The following is a 13,046-nucleotide window of genomic DNA, read 5'->3' on the forward strand; positions in this document are numbered from 1 at the left end:
AGGAACTGTTTGATTAAACCATGTTACCACCTGCAGGTTAAAAGACTTGGAACAGATTTACAGTGAAAACAAGTAATTTGTTTAGTATTTCAGTGAACTGTTTCCTTTAATTCTTCCATTTATGTATTAAGGAATTGAGCTTTTTCACTGCAGAGTCAGGATTTTTCAAAGACAAACAATAGACGGTATTAACATACTGGTAAAAAATATTTTTTGATCAAATATCTGAACTAATATCAGAAACTGTTTTTCTTGGTTAGAGACATGAAGTACAAAACAAGAAACTGGAACTCTTGGGAACTGGCAAAAGATGAAGTAATGATCTGAATGGCTGAGGAGAGTAAAATGCAAGCTTGGTGAGGATAAGTTGGAATTCATCACAGTTCTATTCCAGCTTACCTTTGTTTGCTTGTGTTCAATTGAAACTGGGTGAAAAGACATTTTATGTCATATATGACTGAACATGTGTTTGTAATATGTGAAACTGCTGTTTGGATATTTGTGGTTAGAAAATATATAATATTGGTGTCATTGACCTTCAATAAGTACATCTGTAAGGTAGATAATTGAAAGATGTTGCTAAAATTACTGCAAGTCGGGTTGACATTTAGGAATCACATTTCTGCAAGAACACTGGATGAATTTACCAAATCTCAGGTCAATACAGGAGACTGCTAACTTACTAAGATTACCTTTGTGCAAGAGAAAACACTGACTCATTAGCTAAAGATAGCTTTTACTTGTAACACAGTTAGGATTTAGGTTACCCATCTATGATATGCCCAATTCATTGAGTATGTATAGGTAAAGTGTAAAGTCATGTTTAGCAGAGGATGGGAAATTTCACTGGTATTGATGCTTATTATGCTATGGCTAAAACCAGATTAAAATATAATCATCAGGAGACAGCAAAGTCAAGAAGCAGCACTTTAGATATGGTAGAGGTCGTTTAGTCGCTGAATCGGAGAGCTTTAGATGTAGATGGGCGACACCATGGACACTTCCTTTGGTGGCCTAAGGGACTGGCTGACCTGTGATCTGGTTGAGGTTCTTCATTTCCAAATGCCTAGGATTAGGAATTGGAGTTTTACCTTCACTCTAATACAGTGGATATTTAAGTGTAGGCTAGATCCTTTACTACTCATTCTCCCTAGCCCTCCCTATCTCCCAACCAACTTTCATGACTTTCTGTGTCTGACAACTTTGTCTCCATCTATCCATAAACTTTCAATGTCTGTGTTGGTACAGATTACATTTTTAAATCTAATTAACTGTGGCTGTATCTTCCATTCCTGAGCACACTTGGTTCTTTCCTCAGAGATTCTGGATGCTGGCTAAGGAGAAGCTCATTCTAATCCTCACAAGTAAGGTCATTTTCTGGAGACTTCTTCTATTAATTAGTGGCAGGAAATCAGCCTAGGTCAGGGTTTATGACGACTCTATGAGAAAGCTACTAGACGTGTTGGAATGAGGTTATCTAAAGAGGTGGCATCTTTCATGCAGAAGCACAGAATTAGCATGTTCTTGGGCCCAGGAATATTTAGTTTCTCTGTGTCCCCTCTACCCACTCTATTTTCTCCTGTGAAATTGCTTTAGGAGTGACTGCTTCTAGAGAGAGAGGATGAATCCTAAAATTCAACATGTGCTTTGTCATGTTAAAAAAAAAAGAAAAGAAAACAAACAGATATGGTTGATGTTAATTCTAAATTTTAGTTATGGGTAGCGTTAAAATAGGTCTGACTTGAGAACTAGGTAAACATTTTTATCCTAATTTATAACAAAGTCCTGACACATGAAATTTTAGAAGACAATTTATTTGTAACTAGAGGGCTATGTACACATGCTTTTTCTGATACTGACAAATTGCTGACAATAAATATTAGCTTAATTGAACGATAATCAGCATAATTTATATATTAAATACTGATTTTACACCTTTAAAAATACCTACATTATGAGTAGGTAAAAATTTCAATTTTTATGTAAGTAAGAAACAATACTTGATATAAGTACCTAATGAAGAATGATTTTGAATTGAACTTACTCTATTTTTATATATCACTTTAATGAGAAAATGACTGAAACGTTTATAATGTCATAAACAGCAGAAACATTTCCCTGATGGGATGGTTTTGTAAGGCTGCATGAAATGGGATACACAGTGTCTGCTGAGGTCATCTCATCTGGAAAGGGACACTATGGCATCACACTCACCCATACACGCAGTGGGCAGCAGACACTAGCCAGTTGTTGCTGACGAGAGAAGCTCCACAGAGCAGTCGGCCGTTATAATACAGAGCAGTGAGCCAGGGCCAGGCTCCTTCTTTGGCGTTACTTCCTCCAACAATCTTTGGGCTGACTTTTGGAGCCACCAATTTTTCCCCACATGCTATTAACATAATTGAAGAAAGAGCATGTATTTTATTTTGGTGGCTTTCCTCTGACCATGAAAATTGAGTGGATCGCTACAAAATAACTTCAGGTGACATACCAACTCTATTCAGAATTTTAAACTGAAGGCTTGGAGGAAAACATGACAAAATATTTACTTACATTTGTGATTACATTGTAAAAGAATCAGGGAATCTTGTAAGCACTGTTGACTGCAATAGAAGAACAATTATATTTCAGAAATTGTGCACCTAACATTTTAAAGCAAAACGTAATGTAGGTTAGCATACATTTTTTTTAGTAAAATGGATTATTACATATATGTATATATGAAATATGAGGAGGTTGAAATGCATAGCAGAAAAATCCTCAGTTTAAAGTCTATTGAGCTGAATTTGCATCTTTCATTCTACCACTTACATTTTATGTGAATTTAGAGTTGCTCAATATCCCTGAAACTCACTTGTGTCATCCATAAAATGGGACAACAGCACTTGCTTTATTAGAATTAAAAAAAAATAAAAAAAAATATTTTCAATGGCATTATTATTGTGACTTATACACAATGAACACTCAATAAATCATAGTTATTGTTATTTTGCTTGAACCAACCTTGGGTTTCATCATTCTATACTACAGAATATGCCTCAATATTCTTAATCAGACAACTATTCAGTGCCTTTGTGTGTGAGACTGTGAACTTCATTCAAGGAATTCAATGATGGATAAATTACAGGTCCTGCTTTCTAGGGAAGTAAATACATAAATAATCAAGTATAAAATAAAGTCTAGGCATAAATAATTTAAAACCTCACTACCTGTTTAAATATTTGGATACCAACTTTTTTCAAAACCAAGAATTTTGTTTTAAACTAAAATTGAAAAGTTTTAAAATGTGTTCTACTTACCAACCACTAGAGATCAGTATAATACAAGGCATGAAAATACTTGCCCACACTCCTGATGCAGACACTGCAGATACTGGTCACATTAAAACATATAGGCACACACATCTCCTTTTCAACATTTCTACTCATATATTTCACTACATCTATTGTGCATGTTGTTTAGCTGCTTGAAATTTTAGGGCAAAACAAAAAAACAAACAAGATCCATGTGAAATCATAAGTAGAATTAAAGCAATTTAGTGTTTCTGGAGCATATATGATAAGGTTAATTTGAAATCACGTGCTTGGTCTGATTGGTCTGATTGTGGTCTGATTGACATATCCTTTGGAATAGAAGATAATTTCAATTGCACTATATGGTATACTTACATCTTATCAATAAACAATGTGCATGTATGTGTAACTATCTAGATATAGTTATATCAACATGTATTCATAATTCCTCAAAGAAAAAGCCTCAGTTAACTCCCTTTCTATTATCTACTCATGGCTGAGAGAGAAATAATTTCTAGGATCTGTATAGTTTCATCCAAACTCTTTCTACATCTCTCATACTAATCAATGAAAATCCATATTCAAAATGGTTCATCATTCTTAGGTATTAACCAATGCTTTATATTCTGTGGTATGTGTAAAACTCATGAATTTCTTTTTAGTAAGCACAGAAAAGTTAATAACTATTAAGTTAATTAAAATATTAAACTGGATTTTGCCCCTCATTCTTCATGCATTTTTTTAGTCAAAAATTTCGTGCACAAACACACACATGCAGAGACTCAGTATAGAGGAGGGAGTTGCTGAACCTCAGTCAGCATGAGCAGTGAATCCCCTCTTTGTCCTGGTGTATTTACAGAGATTGGAGACAAATAAAATTACTGTCCTGGGCTTTGGTGCTGGAATCAGAGCTAGGTTAACCCTCTGAACAGAAAGAACATCAATGTCATGACCTTGTGTCTTTCTCTCAGCCTAGTAGGCAATACTGTGATATAAGTGGATGGGTTTATATCTGCTGTATTGACAAAATGAACTAATTTCTCTACCAATATATTCCCAACAACATGGCCTTTTTTCTTGTTGGAACAGCTACGCTTTTTTTTTTTTTTTCTCCTTTCCAGAAATGGCTATTTAAGGTGAGCTGTTGCCTGGGGGGATTTAGGAGATAGCACGGTAGAGTGAAAAAGTAGAGGGCTTTGGAGTTGGACTGACTTGAGTTAGAATCTATGTTGCTTGCAGGCTTTGTGGACTTGTTCAAGTCAGTTTCCAATGCCAGGCTTCTGTTTCCTCACCTTCCGGTGGAGCAATACAATCTACGTCATAGAGCTTTTGCATGGACTGGAAATAAACTCCGTAATATTCCTACCACAGTGTCTGTCACATGATAGTCATTCAAAAAAGGGTTTGACAAAGGTATCCTGTATCTAGCACCACGCTTATAACACTACGTTGATCAATATATATTATGTCAATTTTTCTTTGACTTCTAGGACTGCTATTGAAGTGGTCTGAAGAATTGGAAGAAAGGGAAACCCAGTACTGGCAGCTGCATGAATCGTACATTTACAGTTATAACAGTTCAGATTGCTGGTGTCCTGTTGAGGGGCGTTTCCCCAGTGGTGGGAAATAGTAATCTGAGTCTTGCATATGTCTCCCAGTAGAAGAAAAAGGTGGGGAAATAGGTCGGTAGATTTTTATAGTTGGGGGAATTATCTTCCTTGATATGCTCTTCCTTTTCTTAATTTTTATTATTATCACTAGTGCAAAGCTGTTTTCATAAGAACAGTTTTCACAGAACAAGGATTATTATTGTAATAATCTCTGCAACAAGTAAATACATAATAAATTAACTAGCTTACTAAATAAATGTACATATGACTGATTTTCACTAAGATGGCTAATGAAGGAAGGGATTCAGGGACATTCCTGGCTTGTTGCTGTGATGAAAGGTTAAAGTATCTGTGTCTATGGATGGTGTCTCTTTCAAATACCAAACACATAATAGGGACATCAAAGTAAGGTGATACTGGCATTTTGTTTATATGCATAGAATAACCTAGTTTTTCTCTAAAGCATAAATTTAATTAAGATGAGAGTTTTATATTTTGCCCTTTGTTCTTTTTCTCATCATTCTTAAATGTCTATAAGATATAAACAAAATAAATTATCAATATGCAAACTGCTTAAGATCCATCATAGTAAGGTAAATTTAGACATGCCTTATAGAAAGGAAATCTAGAAGTCTGCTTTCTCCCTGGCAGATACTTCGCTTCACACCTTCTGTGATTAATAATCCCAAGGCCTAGCAACCATTCATATAAAACATTGAACTTTGCAAAAACACTTGCAAAGTCCTTTGGTACTGAAAATATTCCTTCATCAATTTGTTTTACTGGTTGAGCTCAAAGAAATGGTAATGTTTCATGGATAGCTGAATAATTATGTAATTTCATTTTCACCATTAAATGTGTTAAAGGAGAAACTACAAGCTAATACACTAGCAATGACATCTTAAATCTTTGTCTATAGTTATGGCTGCTTCTTGCAGTTACTTTCTTCCCACCCACAGCTGGGCTTGAATGGAATGGTAAGATTCAGAAGTCAGTTTGAACAAAAATTATCATTAATGCTCAAACAGGAGAAATGACATAAACTAGGCTGAAACAGATCTTTGAATATGAAAAAAAGTTGCTGCTTGTTAAAACACGAGTAAAAGCTATAAAAGTCAACCTAATTTTAAAGAGCAAAAGAGAATACGTAGGCACCACTAAAAGTCTGGACTTCTTCACTTAATGGTCATGCTCTATTTGCTAAGGCAGAAAAAAGATTTTATCCCAACTCTCACAATTTCTTTCAATGGGATTTACTTGTTTGTGAATCTGGGGGTAAGGATGAAAAGGATATGGAATTAAGACTTATTGAATCACTATCAGTGTGTTAAACAATTACATGTACAATATCTCATTTGACTGTCTTACCATTTATATGGGGGTTAGGCAATGTGATCAGATAGGATCATTTAGAGACTATTTGAGATTACCTGTAGAGTAAAAAAGTTAAATTACTTTCAAGATTATATTTGTTAAATTACTTTCAAGGTTAGTATGTAATAGAATTAAAATCTGGCTGGATTAAAAAATCTATTTTCTTTTCAGTCCCCGTGCAACAAGTCTGAAAACAAACTTGGGACCCACCTTGGTGTTAGTATCAAACTGCCATTAGGTGCTGTGTTTAATGTTACAAATGGTCCACCTCCAGTGGAGAAGACTGGCATTGATGAGTTTCCACTCCTAGGGGGAAAAACACACACATACACAGACACACACATAGACAAAACAAAAATAAAAATACGTAACTAAACTTCTAGTTATTTAATGCGGTATACATTAGAAGAAATTATGGAATACCATACAAATAAATTAACATTTTAATATAAAATTTCAAATGTTTTGCTATGTAAAAGATGGTACAAATTAGTAGAAAAATCACCCATAATGACATAAGTGTAATTTTAACTTTTGCTTAATACCTCTCGTTCTTTTTTGCATACTAACATATAACTTAACAAAGTTAAAATTGGTGCCTATAACTGGGTGCTTGATTTTTTTCATTTAACTTATTTATATTGTCCAATAGTGTTCATAATGATCAATATTAATGACAATCTCACAGAACTGGTGTGCCGTAATTTATTAAACTTTTATTCCTGTTGAATGTAATTCATCTTTTCAAAAAATGCGTGTTGTCTAAGAACAACCTAGAAAAACGAAATATATGTTTACCTTTCCAAATGTCACTTTGCTCTTCATATTTCATTCAATTCAAAACCTAACAAACCCTAATTTAAAGCCAGAAGCTATGTGATTGCTCTGAAGAAGGTAGGTAGCCTGGACCTCCAAGTATCAACTAGTGAGCCAGAATGGGATGGAGAAAGAGACACCTTCATGTGACAAAAGCCACTAAATAGTCCCTAGTCTTCTTTTCCCCCTGAAAACCTATTATGTACATCAATGCTCTCAGCTGTGAGTCTTAATTGAAGATTTCTCTCAATTATCCTGACTCTCTTCCCTAGGCTTTGCTGGAGACTCTCAACTTCTTAACTCCTAATCTGGCTTCCTGCCTTTTATTTTTATTCCAGATTTTAATTTTCATACAAAAGTATGCCTTTCTGCTAGAAACATCTTGATACCTACTATCTTCTACTGCTCACAGGGAGATGTCGTTTTGAGTACCATGATAGACACACCCATTGTCTTGTCAAAGGAAGGATCAGTGTCTTCCCCAGACTAAGTCATCACTCACCCTTTTCTATCTGTGTAGAGGGAATTTCTAAGGAACACTTAGAGCTGTTATGAGCAACAAGAAAGAGGAAAAAAAAAGCTTTATAGAGGGGTGTTTCCTCTCTCTTTCAGGTGAGACCTTAAAGAAATTGAGTGTTTTGCACCTTTCATCACTGGAACAGAGGAGCCTATATTTAAAGTCTCAGAATTTAGCATTTTGTATTTTTTTTGTGTGTCATTTGAAATACCGGATTATATTTTATTGCCAATTTTGTCAAAGTTTTTCAATAAATGATTAATTCTACATTAATGTTCAAAGATTCATTTAACTGTTAGTCATGTGAGTTGTGTGTAAGTGCTTCATCTAATGTACTGTTGATTCTCTCTAATTTCTTCATTTCAGTTATTGTATTCTTTATTTCTGACTGGTTCGAAGATTGATTTAACTGTTAGTAACGTGAGTTGTGTGTAAATGCTTGAGCTTTAAGCCACACTGGAGTTGAAATCCTGGCTCAAGTAGCTGTGCAACTGGACAAATTCTCAATCATTATGTTCTTTTGTTAACCTCACTTCACAATGGAGATACAATGATCATTCGAACCTTAGAGGGTTGTTGTGAGGATTAAATGACATGAAACATATGGAGCCCTTAGATCAGTAAGTGCTCACTAAATATTGCAGATATTGTTATATTGTTATTTGTTTCTCGAATTCCTTTTTAGTATCATTTTAGTTATATAAAATTTCTCACTCTTTTAACCTTCTTTTTGTTTAGGTTGCTTGGTTTTTTAATTAAAAACTACTTTTTCTTTTTACTTTTTGCAGTTTTATTTATTTATTTTTATTAAAATATAGCCAACATACAACATTATATTAGTTTCAGGTGTACCATAGGTATTCAACATTTATATACTTAAAGAAGTGATCACCATAAGTCCAGTAACCATCTAACACTGTACTACGCTATCACAATATTAGTGACTATATTCCTCATGACTTATGTGTTTTATACCTGGAAATTTGGACCTCTATTCCCCTTCACTTTTCCCCCCTCTTTTTAATTTTCAATTGCAGTTGACATTCCAAATTATTTTATAGTAATTTCAGGTGTAGAACACAGTGGTTAGACATTTATATAATTTAGCAAGTCATCCCCCTGACTAGCCTTTGTACCCACCTGGCACTATACATAGTTATTACCATGCTATTGACTATATTCCCTATGCTTTACTTTACATCCCTGGGACTATTTTTTAACTCCCAATTTGTACTTAATCCAGTCCCCTTTTTTACCCAGCCCCCAAGCACCCCCATCTGGCATCAAATGTTCTCTGTATCTAAGAGTTTGTTTCTGTTTTGTTCATTTTTTTTGTTATTTAGAGTCCACATATAAGCGAAATCACATTGCATCTGTCTTTCTCTATCTGATATACTTCACCCAGCACAATACCCTTCAGGCCCATCCATGCTGCTGCAGATGGCAAGTACCCATTTCCTTCCATGGCTGAGTAATGTTCCATTGGATATATGTACCCTCTACTCTTTCTCCATTCTTCCATTGATGGACACCCAGGCTGACTCCACATCTTGGTCATCGTAAACAATGCTGCAATGAACAGAGGGATACACATGCCCCCTCAAAGTAGTGTTTTAGGTTTCTTCGGATAAATACCCAGAAGTGAGATTACTGGGTCCTTCTCTGTCTCTTGTTATATATAGCCTTTGTTTTAAAGTCTATTCTGTCTAGTATAAGTATTGCTATCCAGCTTTTTAAGTTTTTTTTTTATTTCCATTTTCATTAAATATCTTTTCCCATCTCTTTATTTTCAGTCTCTGTGTGTCTTTCTATCTGAAGTGAGTCTTTTGTAGCAGCATATGTAAGGGTCTTGTTTTCTTATCTATTTATCCACCCTATCTTCTGATTAGAGCATTTGATCCATTTACATTTAAAGTAATTTTTGATAGATATGTAGTTGTTGCCATTTTATTATTCAATCTATCTATCTATCTATCTATCTATCTATCTATCATTTATTTATAAATGTATGTCTTAAAGAAGTCTCTCTAAGATTCCTTGTAATACTAGTTTGGTGGTACTAAACTCCTTTACCTTTTTTTCTCTGGGAGGCTCTTTATTTGTTCTTTGATTTTAAATCATAGCCTTGCTGGGTGGAATAACCTTGGTTGTAGGTCCTTGCTTTTCATCACTTTAAATATTTTGTGCCAATCCCTTCTGGCCTGCAAAATTTCTGTTTAGAAACCAGCTGACCATCTTATGGTAGCTCCCTTTTAGGTAACTAACTGCTTTTCTCCTACTGCTTTTAAGATTCTTTCTTTGTCTTTAAACTTTGGCATTTTAATTTTGATGTGTCTTGGTGTGGGCCTCTTTGGGTTCACCTTGTTTGGGAATCTCTGCCCTTCCTGGGCTCATATGTCTATTTCCTTTGCCAGATTAGGGAAGTTTTTCATCATTAGTTCTTCAAAGAGGGTTTCAATTCCTTGCTTTCTCTTTTCTCCTTCTGTTATTCCTATGATGCAAATGTTGGTACACTTGATGTTGTCCCAGAAGCCCCTCTCCTCATTGTTTTGGATTCTGTTTTCCTTTTGCTATTCTGATTGGGTGTTTTCTGCCTCCGTATCTTCTAAATCACCGATTCAATCCTCTGCTTCGTCCAATGTACTGTTGATTCTAATTTCTTCATTTCAGTTATCGTGTTCTTTATTTCTAAACGGTTCTTTTTTTATGTTTTCTATTTCCATTTTTATGTTTCCTATCTCTTTGTTGAAATTCTCCTGGAGATCACTGAGCATCCTTCTAACCAGTGTTTTGAACTCTGCCTCTGATAGATTGCTTGTCTCCATTTTGTTTAATTCTTTTTCTGGTGCTTTGTTCTGTTCTTTCATATGGGACAGTTTCATTGTCTCCCCATTTTGGCTGCCTCATTGTGTTTGTTTCTATGTATTAGCTAAGGCTGCCATGTCACCCAGTCTTAGAAGAGTAGCCTGATATTGTAGGTGTGCTGTGGGGCTCAGTGGCAGTCTTCCTACTTACCTGAGTCTGGTACTCCAGGTGTGTCCCTTGTGTAGGTTGTGTGTGTCCTACTATTATAGTTGAGCCATGGTTGCTGTCTGCACATCAGTAGGAGAGATTGACCCTCAGGCTGATTGGTTGTGAGGACTGGCCATTACTATAGTGGAGGAGCTGTTGTGCAGGGGCTGATTCTACAGAGCACAGTTTACTTTACAGGGCTCTGTTTTCTGCTTAGTCTGCCCTCCTAAGGTGTATCATCCTTGGAGGTAGGTGGATTAAGCTTCTTCTTGATCCGAAGCTGGCCACTGGGCATGGCAGCCCTGGAATCTCCTGGGAGGGGCCTTACCACAGGTCAAATTCAGCCACAGCCTGTGCCCTGTCTGAGGCCAGCTGGCATGAGCCACAGAGCAATCTGTAAATGTCAACCACCTGTGCTGTGCTTGAACCAAGGCTGCCTGTTGCTAGTGCTGGGCTTAGGGCTGGTCAGCCAGAGGTATGGGACATACAGAAGCCAGTTGCTCCTTGTTTGGGTTTTGTGAACATTTGAGAGATTTTAGGAAAGTCCATAGCATGAGCCAAGACAGGCAGTTTGTAGGAAAAGCCACTGGAAGCAGATTGGGTGGGTCCAAAGGTTGGGATGGGCAGGGTCTCAGAGAATGAGCAGGGTGGGGCAATTGATAGAGACTCACATATAGCTTCCACCTGTGTCTGTACGCAGAGAAGGGGAGGGTGCAACAAAGAAGTGATGGCTTCCACCAGCTCCTCCGTCCAGGAGAAAGCTGCCTCCCCAGCCCTGGTCCTGAGGCCAGACAACTCAGTTCCTCCCTGTATGTCCCTGTTGCCTTTCGAGCTGCTGCCCCAGAGCTGGAGTTCAGAGCGAACGATGCCGTTGGTGAGTAAGTCTGTGCGAGGCGCTCCGTCTCTCTGAGCCACAATCTCCACTGGTTTTCACAACCAGAAATAATGGGAACTTCTCTCCCCAGTTGTGGAACCCTGGGCTGGGGAGATTGATGTGGGGCTGGGACCCTTTGCTCCTCGCGGGGGACAGGGAGAGGGTGAACATCTGCAGCCGAGATATCTCTCCTGATTCTTAACAGTCACAGCAGGTGTGGAGCAGCCTCTTCCGCGTCTCTGTCCCTCCTCTCCTGTTTCCCTGAAAATAAGGTCTAGCCGGACAATCAGTTCTAATGCATCTTTTGGAGCAAAAGTTAATATAATATAAGACCTGGTATTACATTACATTATATTATATTACATTATATTGTATTGTATTGTATTGTATTATTATTACATTGCATTACATTATATAAAACCTGGTCTTATAGTAAAATAAGACTGGGTATTATATTAATTTTTGCTCCAAAAGACGCATGAGAGCTGGTTGTCCGGCTAGGTCTTATTTTGGGGGAAACACTGTACCAGTCTCATTGGTTTCTTGTTTATCTCCGTAGTTGTTGGGCTTCAGTTTGGCTAGAGTTCAGGTGATTCTCATTAATGGTTGTTCTGTGGTTTAGTTGTGGTTTAGTTGAAATGGCCGTGAGAGGAGGTAAGCACAGCTTTTACCTACTCTGCTGTCTTGACCAGATCCCTACCTTTTGCACTTTTATTTTATAAACAGGTAAAAGTAACTCAAAACACAAATCAATAACTATCCCCTTAATGAAACCTGAAACAGATTTACCAAAAAGAAGATTCATGTTGTTACCATTATCGTTAAAGTTTAAGATAGTCCTCCCATATGGGCAGAAGAATCATTTTATGTGAGTATTTGTATAAAATGTATTTGTTAGAGGCCAGAAAACAAAAGAGGCACAAAGACATCAAAGGGCAGCAGAGGGTGTGAAAGGACAGGAATGTTCTAAATCAGCAAGGACTTTACCACTACAGCAACTTTGTATTTAAGGACTCACACATTTAGGGGAAGCAGAATGTGGATCAAAACAGATCTTAGAAGACTTTGAATTCTACCATTCGTGCAGCTTCTAGTAGAATTCATCACACCAATGTTGGCTTTCAAGAAATGCCTATCCAATTTGAAGATCAAATTGGAATTATTTATCAGTGCACATCCTTGCTGTGAAGGTACAGTTGGTGGGTCCTAGTCATTTCCCAACCTCTCTTTTAGACATCTCTCTCCTTTTCGCTTTCGCTCCTGGTCCATGTATCCTTCTGCTGAATGCCTGCATGTGTTGAACATTCTTCTAGGTAATTTTCTATGTTCCTGACTCTCCATGACCAAGAAGTTCCAAAGTATGTTCTTCAGACAAACAGCATTAGCCTCACCAAAGAATGTATAAAAAATGCAAATTGCCCACGCCCACTCCAGACCCACCAAATGAGAAACTCTAGGGGGTAGGGTCCAGTGATCTGTTTTTTAACAAACGCTCCAGCTGGTTCTGATGTTTGATAGTCAGGGAACCACAGTCATATATAATATCTATA

General features: G+C 36.8%; 1 protein-coding gene across 1 annotated transcript in view; it reads right to left on the minus strand.

Moving 5' to 3' along the window:
• The window catches only part of TMPRSS15 (transmembrane serine protease 15), a gene marked incomplete at both ends in the record, with an annotated part of 116,522 nt that overhangs the window by 12,790 nt on the left and 90,686 nt on the right, over positions 1-13,046 (minus strand). Inside the window, 3 exons of the mRNA XM_081079388.1 lie at positions 2,215-2,389; positions 2,554-2,603; positions 6,488-6,583. Of these exons, the coding sequence (XP_080935514.1) occupies positions 2,215-2,389; positions 2,554-2,603; positions 6,488-6,583 (321 nt within the window). The remainder of the gene's footprint in view (positions 1-2,214; positions 2,390-2,553; positions 2,604-6,487; positions 6,584-13,046) is intronic.

The sequence above is a fragment of the Rhinolophus hipposideros genome (assembly GCF_964194185.1).
Source record: "Rhinolophus hipposideros genome assembly, chromosome: 2".
Taxonomy (NCBI): Eukaryota; Metazoa; Chordata; class Mammalia; order Chiroptera; family Rhinolophidae; genus Rhinolophus; species Rhinolophus hipposideros.